Source organism: Vipera ursinii (assembly GCF_947247035.1).
Source record: "Vipera ursinii genome assembly, chromosome: 15".
In the NCBI taxonomy this organism is placed as follows: domain Eukaryota; kingdom Metazoa; phylum Chordata; class Lepidosauria; order Squamata; family Viperidae; genus Vipera; species Vipera ursinii.
The window spans coordinates 7760236-7772013 of NC_139528.1; the positions used below are offsets into that span (position 1 = coordinate 7760236).

The 11778-nt window shown below is 49.8% G+C and overlaps 2 protein-coding genes across 3 annotated transcripts in view; both read right to left on the minus strand.

Annotated features, from left to right (window-relative positions):
* SCYL1 (SCY1 like pseudokinase 1) overlaps nt 1-3456 on the minus strand; it is a 30609-nt gene extending 27153 nt beyond the window's left edge. Inside the window, exons 1-2 of one of the 2 annotated variants that reach the window (XM_083374189.1) lie at nt 3266-3456; nt 1809-1949 (exon numbers count right to left, since the gene is read on the minus strand). In XM_083374189.1, the coding sequence (XP_083230315.1) occupies nt 1809-1949; nt 3266-3382 (258 nt within the window). In that variant the 5' untranslated portion in view covers nt 3383-3456. The remainder of the gene's footprint in view (nt 1-1808; nt 1950-3265) is intronic. The other variant, XM_083374190.1, reaches the window with a different exon arrangement.
* Nucleotides 3457-6663: 3207 nt separating this feature from the next.
* Nucleotides 6664-10132, minus strand: LOC310647108 (gonadotropin-releasing hormone II receptor-like; the record flags this gene model as incomplete). Its single annotated transcript, XM_083374082.1, has 3 exons — nt 6664-7130; nt 7795-7999; nt 9581-10132. The coding sequence occupies 3 exons, from the start codon at nt 10130-10132 to the stop codon at nt 6679-6681; spliced, it is 1209 nt and encodes a 402-aa protein (XP_083230208.1). The 3' UTR covers nt 6664-6678.
* Between the last annotated feature and the right edge of the window lie 1646 nt (nt 10133-11778).

The following is an 11778-nucleotide window of genomic DNA, read 5'->3' on the forward strand; positions in this document are numbered from 1 at the left end:
ATGACGACGACTGTGGGGTCCTTCGTGCTCCCCGAGCTTGGTGGTTTTCTTGCAGACGTTTCATGACCCAACCAAGTAACCTTATCAGTGCTAGAAGGGAAGGGGCTTGGAGGAGGAGGAGGAGGAGGAGGAGGAGGAGATGGGAGGGCAGGAGAGGAGGAGTAGGAGTACTATGGGGCCCTTGGTCTTCTCTGAGCTGGGTGGTTTTCTTGCAGACATTTCATGAACCAACTAGGTAACATTATCACTGCTAGAAGGGAGTGGGGTTTACAGAGTGGAGGGGGAGATGGGAGGAGGAGGAGGAGGAGGAGGAGGATTATGGGATCTCTGGTGCTCTCTGAGCTTGGCTGGTTTTCTTGCAGACCTTTCACAGGGCTAAATCACACTCACACGCCTTTGAAAAGAGACAGTAAAAAGGCAAGAAGGAAACAACAAGACCAGAAGACTTTGACTCCAGGCAGACAAGCAGGGATGAACACCAGACAAACCATCAAGCAGAAAACAACAGCCTGATCCAGGAACCACCCCGGGGAAAACTACACTCAGCCAACACTGACAGAGCAAGCGACTGTCTACAACCAGGGAACAAATTCCACATTCACACATCACTAATGATGTTGGGTCAGGAAACGCTGGCAAGACAACAACCAAGCTCGGACAACACCAGAGCTCGGACCCACAGAAAGAGAAACCCATAGATAAGCAGGCATGAACACTAGACTAGAGAAACAATCAAGCAGAGAACAATGTCCTAATCAAGGAACCACCAAGGGGAAAACCGTAACTCCCATCAAAATGAAGCAAGCAATTCTATATAAACCGAGCAAACTCATTTCCACCGACAACGTTACCTAGTTAGACAATGAAATGTCTCAAGAAAGTAAAATGCTTGTAGCTCAAGGTTGAAATGTGGAGTCCTTGATGCTCTCTGAATAATAATAATAATAATAATAATAATAATAATAATAATAATAATAATAATAATAATAATAATAATAATTAATAATAATAACAACAACAACAACAACAATAGGTTCCTATTGCTCCCCAAGAGATTCTGCCCAGGTTTCAAAGGCCTGCTGCAAAATAGATCAAGAAATTGCAGTTTCCTGCAATAACTCCAGCAAAGCTACAAAAAACTGCGCTACTCAGAACATCTTACATTTTAAGGAGATACCTGGTTGACACCTAGGATGCTGGCAGCAACCCGTGTCAACCATTAGTGCCAGTCAATTTGAGTGTTCAGTTGACTGAGTTTCATGTTTTATGAATAAAAGTTTAATAATAATGATGATGATGATGATGATGATGATAATGATAATGAAGATGATGATGTAAAGGTTCCCCCACACATGCGTGCTAGTCGTTTCCGACTCTAGGGGCCGGTGCTCATCTCCGTTTCAAAGCCGAAGAGCCAGCACTTGTCCGAGGACGTCTCCGTGGTCATGTGGCCGGCATGACTAGGCGCACCTGTTACCTTCCCACTGAAGTGGTCCCTATTTTTCTACTTGCATTTTTTACGTGCTTTCGAACTGCTAGGTTGGCAGAAGCTGGGACGAGTAACAGGCGCTCACTCTGCTACGCGGCACTCGGGATTCGACCCGCCAAACTGCCGACCTTCCGATCGACAAGCTCAGTGTCCTAACCCACTGAGCCTACCACGTCCCAATAATAATAATAATAATAATAATAATAATAATAATAATAATAATAATAATAATAATAATAATAATAATAGGGTTGCTATTGCTCGCCAAGAGATTCTGCCCAGGTTTGAAACGCCAGCTGCTGAAATCATCTTAAGATACCTCTAAGCCATCAATGTAGGATAAGATATTGGGGTGCCGGAGCGTCCTGAGGAATTTAAAGGCTGTTTTGGCAAGCTGGGTCTGCTCTTCGGAACTCGGCTTCACCTCGTGTACGAAAAGGGAGACCGGTTCTCCTGTGGTCTGCGAGAATGAAAATGAGCAGGGGTGAGAGAGAATGGCAGTTGCTTGCTAGCCGCAATCAGGCCATAATCAATGGTCAAGTGGATAGTTCCCCAGATCCAAGTGACTCCCACTCGGCCATGTTTAAAGGAGGCATGAAATCCTAGCTAGTCACTAAGGAGAACTTCGTTGCCTTCATCTCTGTCTTTTCTGCTTTATCGATTTGATTGTCATTGTAGGACAATTGATAATCCACAGATTACCTAGCATAGCTGGCTGGGGAATTCTGGGAGTTGAAGCCCACGAGTCTTATGAAGTTGAAGTCCACGAGCCGAGGTTGCCAACCTCCTGCCCTAACAACCCTAACCAAATTATATAAACTCCAACGCCCAGAATTCCCCAGGCGGCCAGTGTTTCCCAATCTTAGCCACTTTAACCTCCCAGCATTCCCCATCCAGCATAGCTGGCTGGGGCGTTCTGGGAGTTGAAGTCCTCCACTCTGAAAAGCGGCTGAGATTGAGACAAGCCCAGCCAGTGCTTGAATCCCACCGGATCACACAATGTTAGATGTTTTTGTGCCAGCCATGGCAGTTCCCCAAAAAGGTCATCAGATGGGAGCAAAGAGGCCTCTTTGCTCCCACTGGTGGGTCAGGGGTCTCCGGCCCCTGCAGCCCCATTGGAGAGAGTTAATTGGTAAGGGAGGGGCTGAGGCCCCCCCTAAAAACTCTCTGCTCAGGGGCTGCTCTCTCTCTCTCACTCCCTTGTTGTCTGCTTGCTTGCTCTCTTGTGGGAATGATCCACGAGCTCAATCCAGGCATGGATGCCTCCATGCCAGGGAACTCTTTCTCTTTACTCCATCGTTAAATAAAGCTTTATTATCTGATTGCATCCCTGCCTGATGCCTTTTTACTTGGAAGCACCTCAACGAACCATCGGTCTCGTGAGGCCGTCTCACACACAAGGATGCAGATCGACCCATGCAGGGGTCCCAACCGCCCCCCCCCACCACCACCCCCCTTCACCGCAGATCCCCCTGCCCCCAAAGGAAGGGGGACCCCCACCTTGCGCCTCTCCCCCGAGGGACACCCCCGTGCAGCCCCCCCTCCCCGGATCGAGCCCCCTCCTCTGCAAAGACCCCCCTCCCCTGCAAAGACCCCCTCTCTTCCCCGACCCCCCCCCACCTTCACCGCAGATCCCCCTGCCCCAAAAGGAAGGGGGACCCCCAGCTTGCGCCTCTCCCCCGAGGGACACCCCCGTGCAGCCCCCCCTCCCCGGATCGAGCCCCCTCCTCTGCAAAGACCCCCTCCCTCCCCCTGCGCCCCCCCCCCCGCGCCCACCTTCCTCCGCCCGCGGTGCAGCTGCCAGGCGCCCCCCGGTTGCGGCAGCGGCGGCTCCGGCGGGGAAGCCGCCTCGAAGGGGAAGTCGCGGATCGGGTCCCGGGCGAAGAACCACATCCTGGGCCGGGAAGGGGCGCCCGGTGTCCGAAGCAGCCAGCCGGGCGACGTTGCAAGGAGGAGGCGCCGCTGGAGAGCCGGGCTCAGCCCCGGATCCTCTTGGCAACCCCGGAAGTGGTTGGGAGGAGGGCGCCGGCGAGCGTGTGCAGAGTGCCGGGCGCGCGGCGGGGGGCCTCCGGGCCTTGCATCTCGCGTGCACACGTGCGCGGGACCGACGCGCGTCTTCTTTCTTGCAGCGGTCTTGCAAGGCCAGGCCAGAACCCCGCGCTAGCCAGCCCCTTTTGGAGGCTGGGCTGGGCTGGGGTTGTGTGAACGTGGTCCGGGGGTGGGTGGGGTGGAGGGTGAATGCAGGTCGGGGGTTGCATTTGTATTTGCATTTGCATTTGCACGCGCGCACAGACACGGGATTTGCCCACGAGGGGTGGAGTGTGGGAAGCCGGAAGGATTCGCAACCGGAGGAGAGGACGGCGAAAAAGGCGGAGGGGACGGGGCTGCCCTCTGAAACAAGTGCAAGGAGACCCCTCCCCACTCCGCCCACCCGGCTGCTGCCCCGGGGTCGCCTGGAAAAATAGAATAAAAAAGCACGCTTTTCCCCCCCTCCTCTTCTATCGGCTAGAAAGAAAACGGTGGAAAAGAGAGAAAAGAACGGATAAAATGGCCAAGAACAAAGTCTTGCAGCACTTTGTCAAGCTTGGAAGACGGCTGGACTACAACTCCCAGAATCCTCCAGCCTCTTAAAGTGGCCAAAGTTGAGAAATACTATTAAGATTGTGAGAAGGAAGGAAGGAAGGAAGGAAGGAGAGGAAAGAAGGAAGGAAAGAGGAAAGGAAGAAGAGGGAGGGAAGAAATGAAAATGGAGGGAGGAAAGGAAGGAAGGAGAGAGGGAGGGAAGGAAAATGGGAAGGAAGGAAAAGAGGAAGGAGAGAGGGAGGGAGGGAAGGAAAATGGGAAGGAAGGAAAAGAGGAGGGAGGGAGGGAGGGAAGGAGAGAGAGGGAAGGAAAAGAGGGAGAGAGAGAGGGAAGGAAGGAGGGAGGGAAGGAAAAGAGGAAGGAGAGGGAGGGAGGGAGAAGGTGAAAATTAATTTCAACTCACCCCTTTAAAGGTCAGACTTTTGTTTGAGTGTCACAGATATTAAAAGAACGAAATTACATTTGGAGAGTTCTTCAAATCTTATTTTTATTTATAATTATTCAGCCAACCAAAATGTAATATCAGTGGCGAATCCGAGATGCACTATTAGGAAACAAATCTTTTAAAGTAGCCTTGTCCAGAGTAAGGCCAGGACCTGTTTACAGGTAGTCCTCGACTTATGACTGTAAGGTAGCCCACCCACCATTATGGTTTGCCAGTCAAGGCAGACCATCTCATGTAGTGACCACAATTGAGTCCAAAATTTCTGTCGCTAAGTGAGATTAGTGGCCAAGGGAATCACTGCACTTATTCACTTAACACGGTTTTAAAGGGAATCCGGCTTCCCCCTTGCCTGCTTGTCAGATGTCGCACAAGGGGACCGCTGGACCCAGGACGCCGTGACCGTCATAAATACAAGTCATTTACCAAGTGTCCAAATTCTGATCATGTGATTGTGGAGATGCCGCAATGGTCATAAGTCGCTTTTTTCAGTGTTGTTGTAACTTTGAACAGTCACTAGGCGGCGAAACTGTGAAGTTCCTGTAGTGTACAAAAGTCACCGGTACAAACGTTCTTAACAAACATTATCTGACAATGATAGTTTGACCATTTAGCTTTTTAGCACTGTTTTTTTTTCCTGCAAAGGATCCAGGTGTTCATTTGGGGGCTTCTATTTAGGATTTCTGGCATTTAATTTTTTTTCAGTTTGGAAACTTGGAACACTTGAAAGATTTTCCCTGACTGCAATTGTGGGGATAAAAAACAAACACAGGTGAAAATATTTTTGGCTGGGGCTCCCCAAATTATCAAAGTAGTCTGGAAATCCAGTTCAAGGCCAGTTCGGTTACATTGCCACGGAATTTTATTTTATTTTTATTTATCAAACATATGTTGTTGTTGTTAGTTGTGAAGTCGTGTCCGACCCATCGCGACCCCATGGACCATGTTCCTCCAGGCCTTCCTGTCCTCCACCATCTTCTGGAGTCCATTTACGCTCACGCCTCCTGCTTCAGGGACTCCATCCAGCCACCTCCTTCTCTGTCGTCCTCTTCTTCTCTTGCCCTCCACCTTTCCCAGCATGAGGCTCTTCTCCAGTGAGTCCTTCCTTCTTCTCATTAGGTGGCCAAAGGATTTGAGTTTCCGCTTCAGGATCTGGCCTTCTAAAGAGCAGTCAGGGTTGATCTCCTCTAGGACTGACCGGTTTGATCGCCTTGCAGTCCAAGTTACTCGCAGGAGTCTTCTCCAGCACCAGAGTTCAAAGGCCTCGATTCTTTGGCACTCAGCCTTTCTTACGGTCCAACTTTCACTGCCATACATTGCAACTGGGAAGACCATAGCCTTGACTATACGTACTTTTGTGGCAGGGTGATGTCTCTGCTTTTTAGTGTGCTGTCTAGATTTGCCATGGCTTTCCTCCCGAGGAGCAAGCGTCTTTTAATTTCTTGGCTGCAGTCCCCATCTGCAGTGATCTTGGAGCCCAGGAAAATAAAATCAAATGTATGTGGCTGCCCATCTCGAGAATGTGTCTAATTCATCAGATGAGACACCTAACAATGAGGATACTCAGAATGCCTTCAAAGATGGCCAGAAACAATTACAGTTAGTCCTCGACTTACGACTATAATTGACCCCAAAATTGGGTAAGTGAGCTTTGCCCCATTTTACGAACTTTCTGGCCACAGTTGTTAAGGGAATCCCTGGAGTTGTTAAATTAGTAACACGGTTGTTAAGTGAATCTGGCTTCCCATATTGACTTTGTTCATCAGAAGGTCGCAAAAGGGGGAATCACATGACCCCGGGACTCTGCAACCGTCATAAATATGAGTCAGTTGCCAAGCGTCCGAATTCTGATCACGGGGGATGCTGCGACGGTCGTAAGAGTGAAAAATGCTTGTAAGATGCTTTTTTCAGCGCTGTTGTAACTTCGGTCACTGAATGGATGGTTGTAAGTCAAGGACTATCTGCATTTTTCCCAACTGATTCAAAAGTCAGACTCAAATCTCCTTGGATCGTTTCATCTGAGCCTCGAACCCAGTCTTGTTTCTGCATCGTTTCCAATTCAGACATGCAATTTGATTTATTTTTCTCCCGTCCTCGTTCTGGAAATACTTCCTGAGCGGGAATTCACCGGAAAAGTGGGCGAGCGGTTCAAACAGCGGGATGTTCAGATGTAGCTCTCGGCCATTTTCTCCTTCCTGGCCCAGGTCAGCTTTGGAGTCCGGGCACATCCTGGTTTGCACGCCCGGTGGACTCCCGGCTCTGCCCTGGGGCTATTGCTCATGGTGGACGCCCACTCCGAGGTCATGCGGACAGACGGTGCTTTGGCCAACCTCTTGCTGGTCCGGCAGCGCGAAGAGCAGAAACAGTAGACCAGCGGGTCGAGGCAGGTGCTGAGGAGGCCAAAGAGGAAGAAGACGTGGCTTAGCGATGGTGGCACCTGCTCCTGCGTCAGCATCTCGGGCGAGAACCAGTACCAGAGGCCCAGCAAGTAGTAGGGCGTCCAGCAGGTGACGAACGTCAGGATTGTGACGGCCGACATTTTCAAGGTGCGGACCCGGATTTGGTGGATGTTATTGTGCGAGCAGCGCAGGTGGACCTCCGTGGATTTGGGGGAGGCTGCAAGAGGAAGAAAGCGACAACAATAGCCCCGTGTTTTACGGTTCATGATGGATTCCTGAACAAACCAGGATTGGCTCCCTTCGGAAAGGACCCCGAGCCCCAATAAAACCAGCTGCATCAGGATGCAATGTCCTTCAAGGGTCTAATGGTGAAGATGCAAGGCTTGGAATCGAGAGACGGGGAGTTCTAGTCCTATCTTAGACATGAGAGCTGTCTTTCAGCCAACCACTAGGAAACAGGGAGTTCTAGTTCCACCTTAGGTAGGAAAGCTGGGCGGGGGACTTGGGGCCAGTCACCAGGAGAGGGTGAGTTCTAGTTCTGTGTCAGGCATAAAAGCTGGCTGGGTGACCTTGGGCCAATCACCAGGACAGGGTGAGTTCTAGTCCCACCTGAGGCACGAAAACCGGCTGGGTGACCTTGGGCCAATCACCAGGAGATGGTGAGATCTAGTCCCGCCTGAGGCATGAGACCCACTTAGGAGACTTTGGGCCATTCATTTCCTCTCGGGCCAGCCCACCTCACAAGATTGTTGTGGATAAAAAAGAGGAGGTGGCAGTGTGTTCCCCATCTTGAGTTATTTATTAAAAAAACCTTGCTGCTTAACCATGCACCCCTTTCCAAGGAAGTCCCCCCTCCACTGGTGCATGCCACGGAGGCTCACCCCGCGCTTGCGCCATCTTCCTTGAGATCTCGGCCAAGATGCGAGAGTAGCAGAGCAGCATCACCAGCAGTGGCACCAGGAAGAGGCAGGCAAAGGTGAACATGTTGTACAGGGTTTCCTGCCAGTGCGCCCCAAAGCTGCCCACCGTGGCACATTGGACGAAATGGATGGGCTGGGAGCGGCTGACCGTGTGGAAGACGAGCATCTGGAAAAAGAAAGGCCGTTTCCCATACAAAACACACACAGACACAAACACACACACACACACACACACACACACACACAGAGACCACAGAGAGATTAAGGTCTAGATTTCAGTTCCGGTTAGGTCAAGCCTTGAAGTACAGAAGCGTTTCTCAAACGTGGCCCCTTTAAGATGTGTGGACTTCAACTCCCAGAATTCCCCAGCCAGCACAACTCCTTTCTGGGAGTTGAAGTCCAGAAGTCTTAAAAAGGGGCCAAGCTTGAGAAACACTGCCTTAAAGTATGGTTGCCTAAACTGCATCTTCCTCACCAACTGCTAGAGTTCCTCTGATGGAGATTTTAAAATTGGATACATCCTGGTATACATAGATGACAGACAGCGGGATAGACGGACAGACAGATATACAGAGAGACAGGAGAGAGAAAAACATCAGAGATATAGAGATGATGGAAGGATAGGTTGATAAAAGCACAGAGGGAGGGAGGGAAAGACAGACAGATAGAAGTTAGATGACAGATAGATAGATACAGGTAATCTTTGATTTACAACCATTTGTTTACTGATTGTTCATTCAAAGTTACAGTGGTACTGAAACAAATGACTTCCAACTGGTCCTCGTGCTTGCAACCAACGCAGCATCTCACAGTCACAGGTTTAGAATTTGGGTTGACTCAGCCTTCCATCCTTCCCAGGTAGGTAAAATGAGGACCCAGATTGTTGGGGGCAATTAAACTGACTTTGTAATAATGCCGCTTGGGGTGTGTGTGAAAGCCCTAATAAGCAGGCATATACATAGAATGAAGGCTACTGCTAAGCTTGTAAGCCGCCCTGAGTCTTCGGAGAAGGGCGGGATATAAATGGGATTAAAATAAAAAAAACTGGCATATATTTACATGCGTTGCCTGACATCATGTGACCGCCATTTAACGATCTTCCAAACCAGCTTCCAGCAAGTAAAGTCAATGGGGGAAGCTGGATTCGCTTAACAACTGCGCAATTCACTTAACGACTGCAGTAATTCATTTACCAACCATGGCACACAAAAAAATGCCTGCCATTAGATTTGAATTCCTCATCATGAATTTAGATGAGTTCATAATCCACCATGCAGAATACATGAGGATCGGATGGGTGGAAAGTAGAGCTAGACCAGGGGTAGGCAACCTTGGCTCTTTTATGACTCGTGGACTTCAACTCCCAGAATTCCTGAGCCAGCATGGGGGAACTATGGCTCTTTTATGACTCGTGGACTTCAACTCCCAGAATTCCTGAGCCAGCATGGGGGAACTATGGCTCTTTTATGACTCGTGGACTTCAACTCCCAGAATTCCTGAGCCAGCCATGCTGAGAGGAAAGGGAGAGGTTTCCAAGCTGAGCCACGCTGGCTGAGGAATTCTGGGAGTTGAAGTCCCCAAGTCATGAAGGAGCCATAGTTCCCCCATGCTGGCTCAGGAATTCTGGGAGTTGAAGTCCACGAGTCATAAACGAGTCAAGGTTGCCTACCTCTGACCTAGAAGAACCATTTCAAAGGCTGGATGCCGGTCTTCTTGCTTTCTTAACATGGACAGGGGCTCTACCTACCTGAGGTACTGCTAGGAGGAAGCTGAGGGCCCACGCTATACACAGCATTGTCTTGTTCTTCCTCTTGGCTCTGCTGACCCTCAGGGGATGCAAGATGGCTGCCCAGCGGTCCAGGCTGATCACTACTGTCACGAAGGAGCAGGCGTACATGGCCACCAGCTTGAGGAACATCAAAAGCCGGCAGGCCAGGTCACCAGCGTACCACTGAATGGTCACGTTCCACACTGTATCCAGTGGCATGACCACGAAGGTGACCAGAAGGTCAGCCGCAGCCAGATTCATGAGAAGGATTCGGAGATGTGGCTTGCGTTGAAACTTCTTGGTGACACTCCACAACATGGCGGCATTGATGCCAGTGGAACAAAGGAAAAGGACTACAGTGATGGCCACACGGATTTTGGCTGCCGTGGAGAACGTGGGCAGTTGGGAGCTACCCCAGGGAACCTCACTTGGGCTGAAGGTCCCATCCATGCTGTTGGACCTGCCATGGTCCCAGAGAGTGGCGTTCATTGGCTCAACCAACGTCAAGCCTTCCCAAGAAAGGAAGACCATCCTTCACCAGAGAGGTCCATCAGCTAGACCAGGAGGGGCTCCCTTTGGTTCTCTGGGAAGCCCTACTTTTTGAAGTACGTGGAAGAAGCAGGAGAACATGGCTTCCTACTCAGACATAGCTGAGGTCATCTGACATGAGTCCTTCTTAAAGCTGGTAGTTATTTGGGGGTGAAATTAGCTTTGGTCTTGAGCAGAAAGACTTGGAAGACGTCATACTTTATTTGGGATGCTGGGTCTCCATGGCGAAAGGGGGCACCTTAGTCCACATTGGTGGCCGGGAACAGAAAAACAGCCATGGCTGTGCCACTGTGTTGACTTCTTCCTGGTGGCAGCCATCTTCAGCCTCTCGCAAAGTCCAGGGGTCCTGAAGCCACCCGACACCCCTGCAAGGTGACAGAAGCCAGCTCTCTTTCACTTGGTTGCACCAGCCCACCCACCCACTTTTCCAAAAGTGTTGAAATGCAAAGCTGTGGGTTGTACCCTGCAGGATTTTCACAGCCCTGAGCCTCCTTCAGTTCTGGCCATTGTGGCAGGATGTAGATCAGGGGTGTCCACCTTTGGCAACTTTAAGACCTTGTGGACTTCCACTCCCAAAATTCCAGGAGTGGAAGTCCACAAGATTCTGAGTTGAAGTCCACAAGTCCTGTGGACTTCCACTCCCAGAATTTCCCAGCCAACTATGCTGGGAGTTCACGTCCACAAGCCTTAAAGTGGCCAAGGTTGGACACCCCTGACGTAGATGTAGGTGGGTGAGCTTCCATGAAACATGGTTAATGTCTTGCTTGGAAGGGGGCAAGTGAGTGCAGTTTTCCATAATAAGGTTTGAAAAGAAAGAAAGAAGCGCTTAAAGAACGTAGAACAAAGTGGGGCAAAGGATTTTGGTTATAACCTGTAAATGGATCGGTGAGAAAATGCAGGGTTCAAAGGGCTGAAATTTACTTTACTTTGTGATCTTAACAAGACGTTTTATCAAACGAGGTGTCATTGGCAGAGGAGCCCAGGGAAATTATCCAGGATTTATCAAGGCCCTTCAAATGCAAGAAATCCTTGACTTACGACCCTCAAGGTCTTAATTCGTGACAGTTGCAAAATGAGTTGGTCACACGACTGGCCCAATTTTATTACCTTTTTGTAGCGGTCTAGTCATAAGACGAGGAAGTGAGACTGGTTGTGAGTACGAGGACTTCTGCACTGGGCAAGGGGCTGGATTAGAAGACCCCCAGGGTCCCTTCCAGCCCTAAGTTTCTATGACTCAGTGATTACAGGCAGTCCTCGTCTTACAACAGTCTGTTTAGTGACCGTTCAAAGTTACAACGGCACTGGAAAAAATGTGACACATGACCGTTTTTCACACTTACAACCGTTGCAGCATTTGCCCTGGTCACATGATCAAAATTCGGTTGTTTGGCAACTGGTTCATGCTTATGACCATCACCGTGTCCACATGGTCCTTTTTTGCAGCCTTCTGACAAGCAAAGTCCGTGAGGAAGCCAGATTCACTTAACAACCGTAGGGCTAACCTATCAACTGCTGTGATTCACTTAACAACTGTGGCAAGAAAGGTCACAAAACGGGGCAGAAAACTCACTTGACAAATGTCTCACTTAATAACATAAATTTTGGGCTCGACTGTGGTTGTTAAGTTG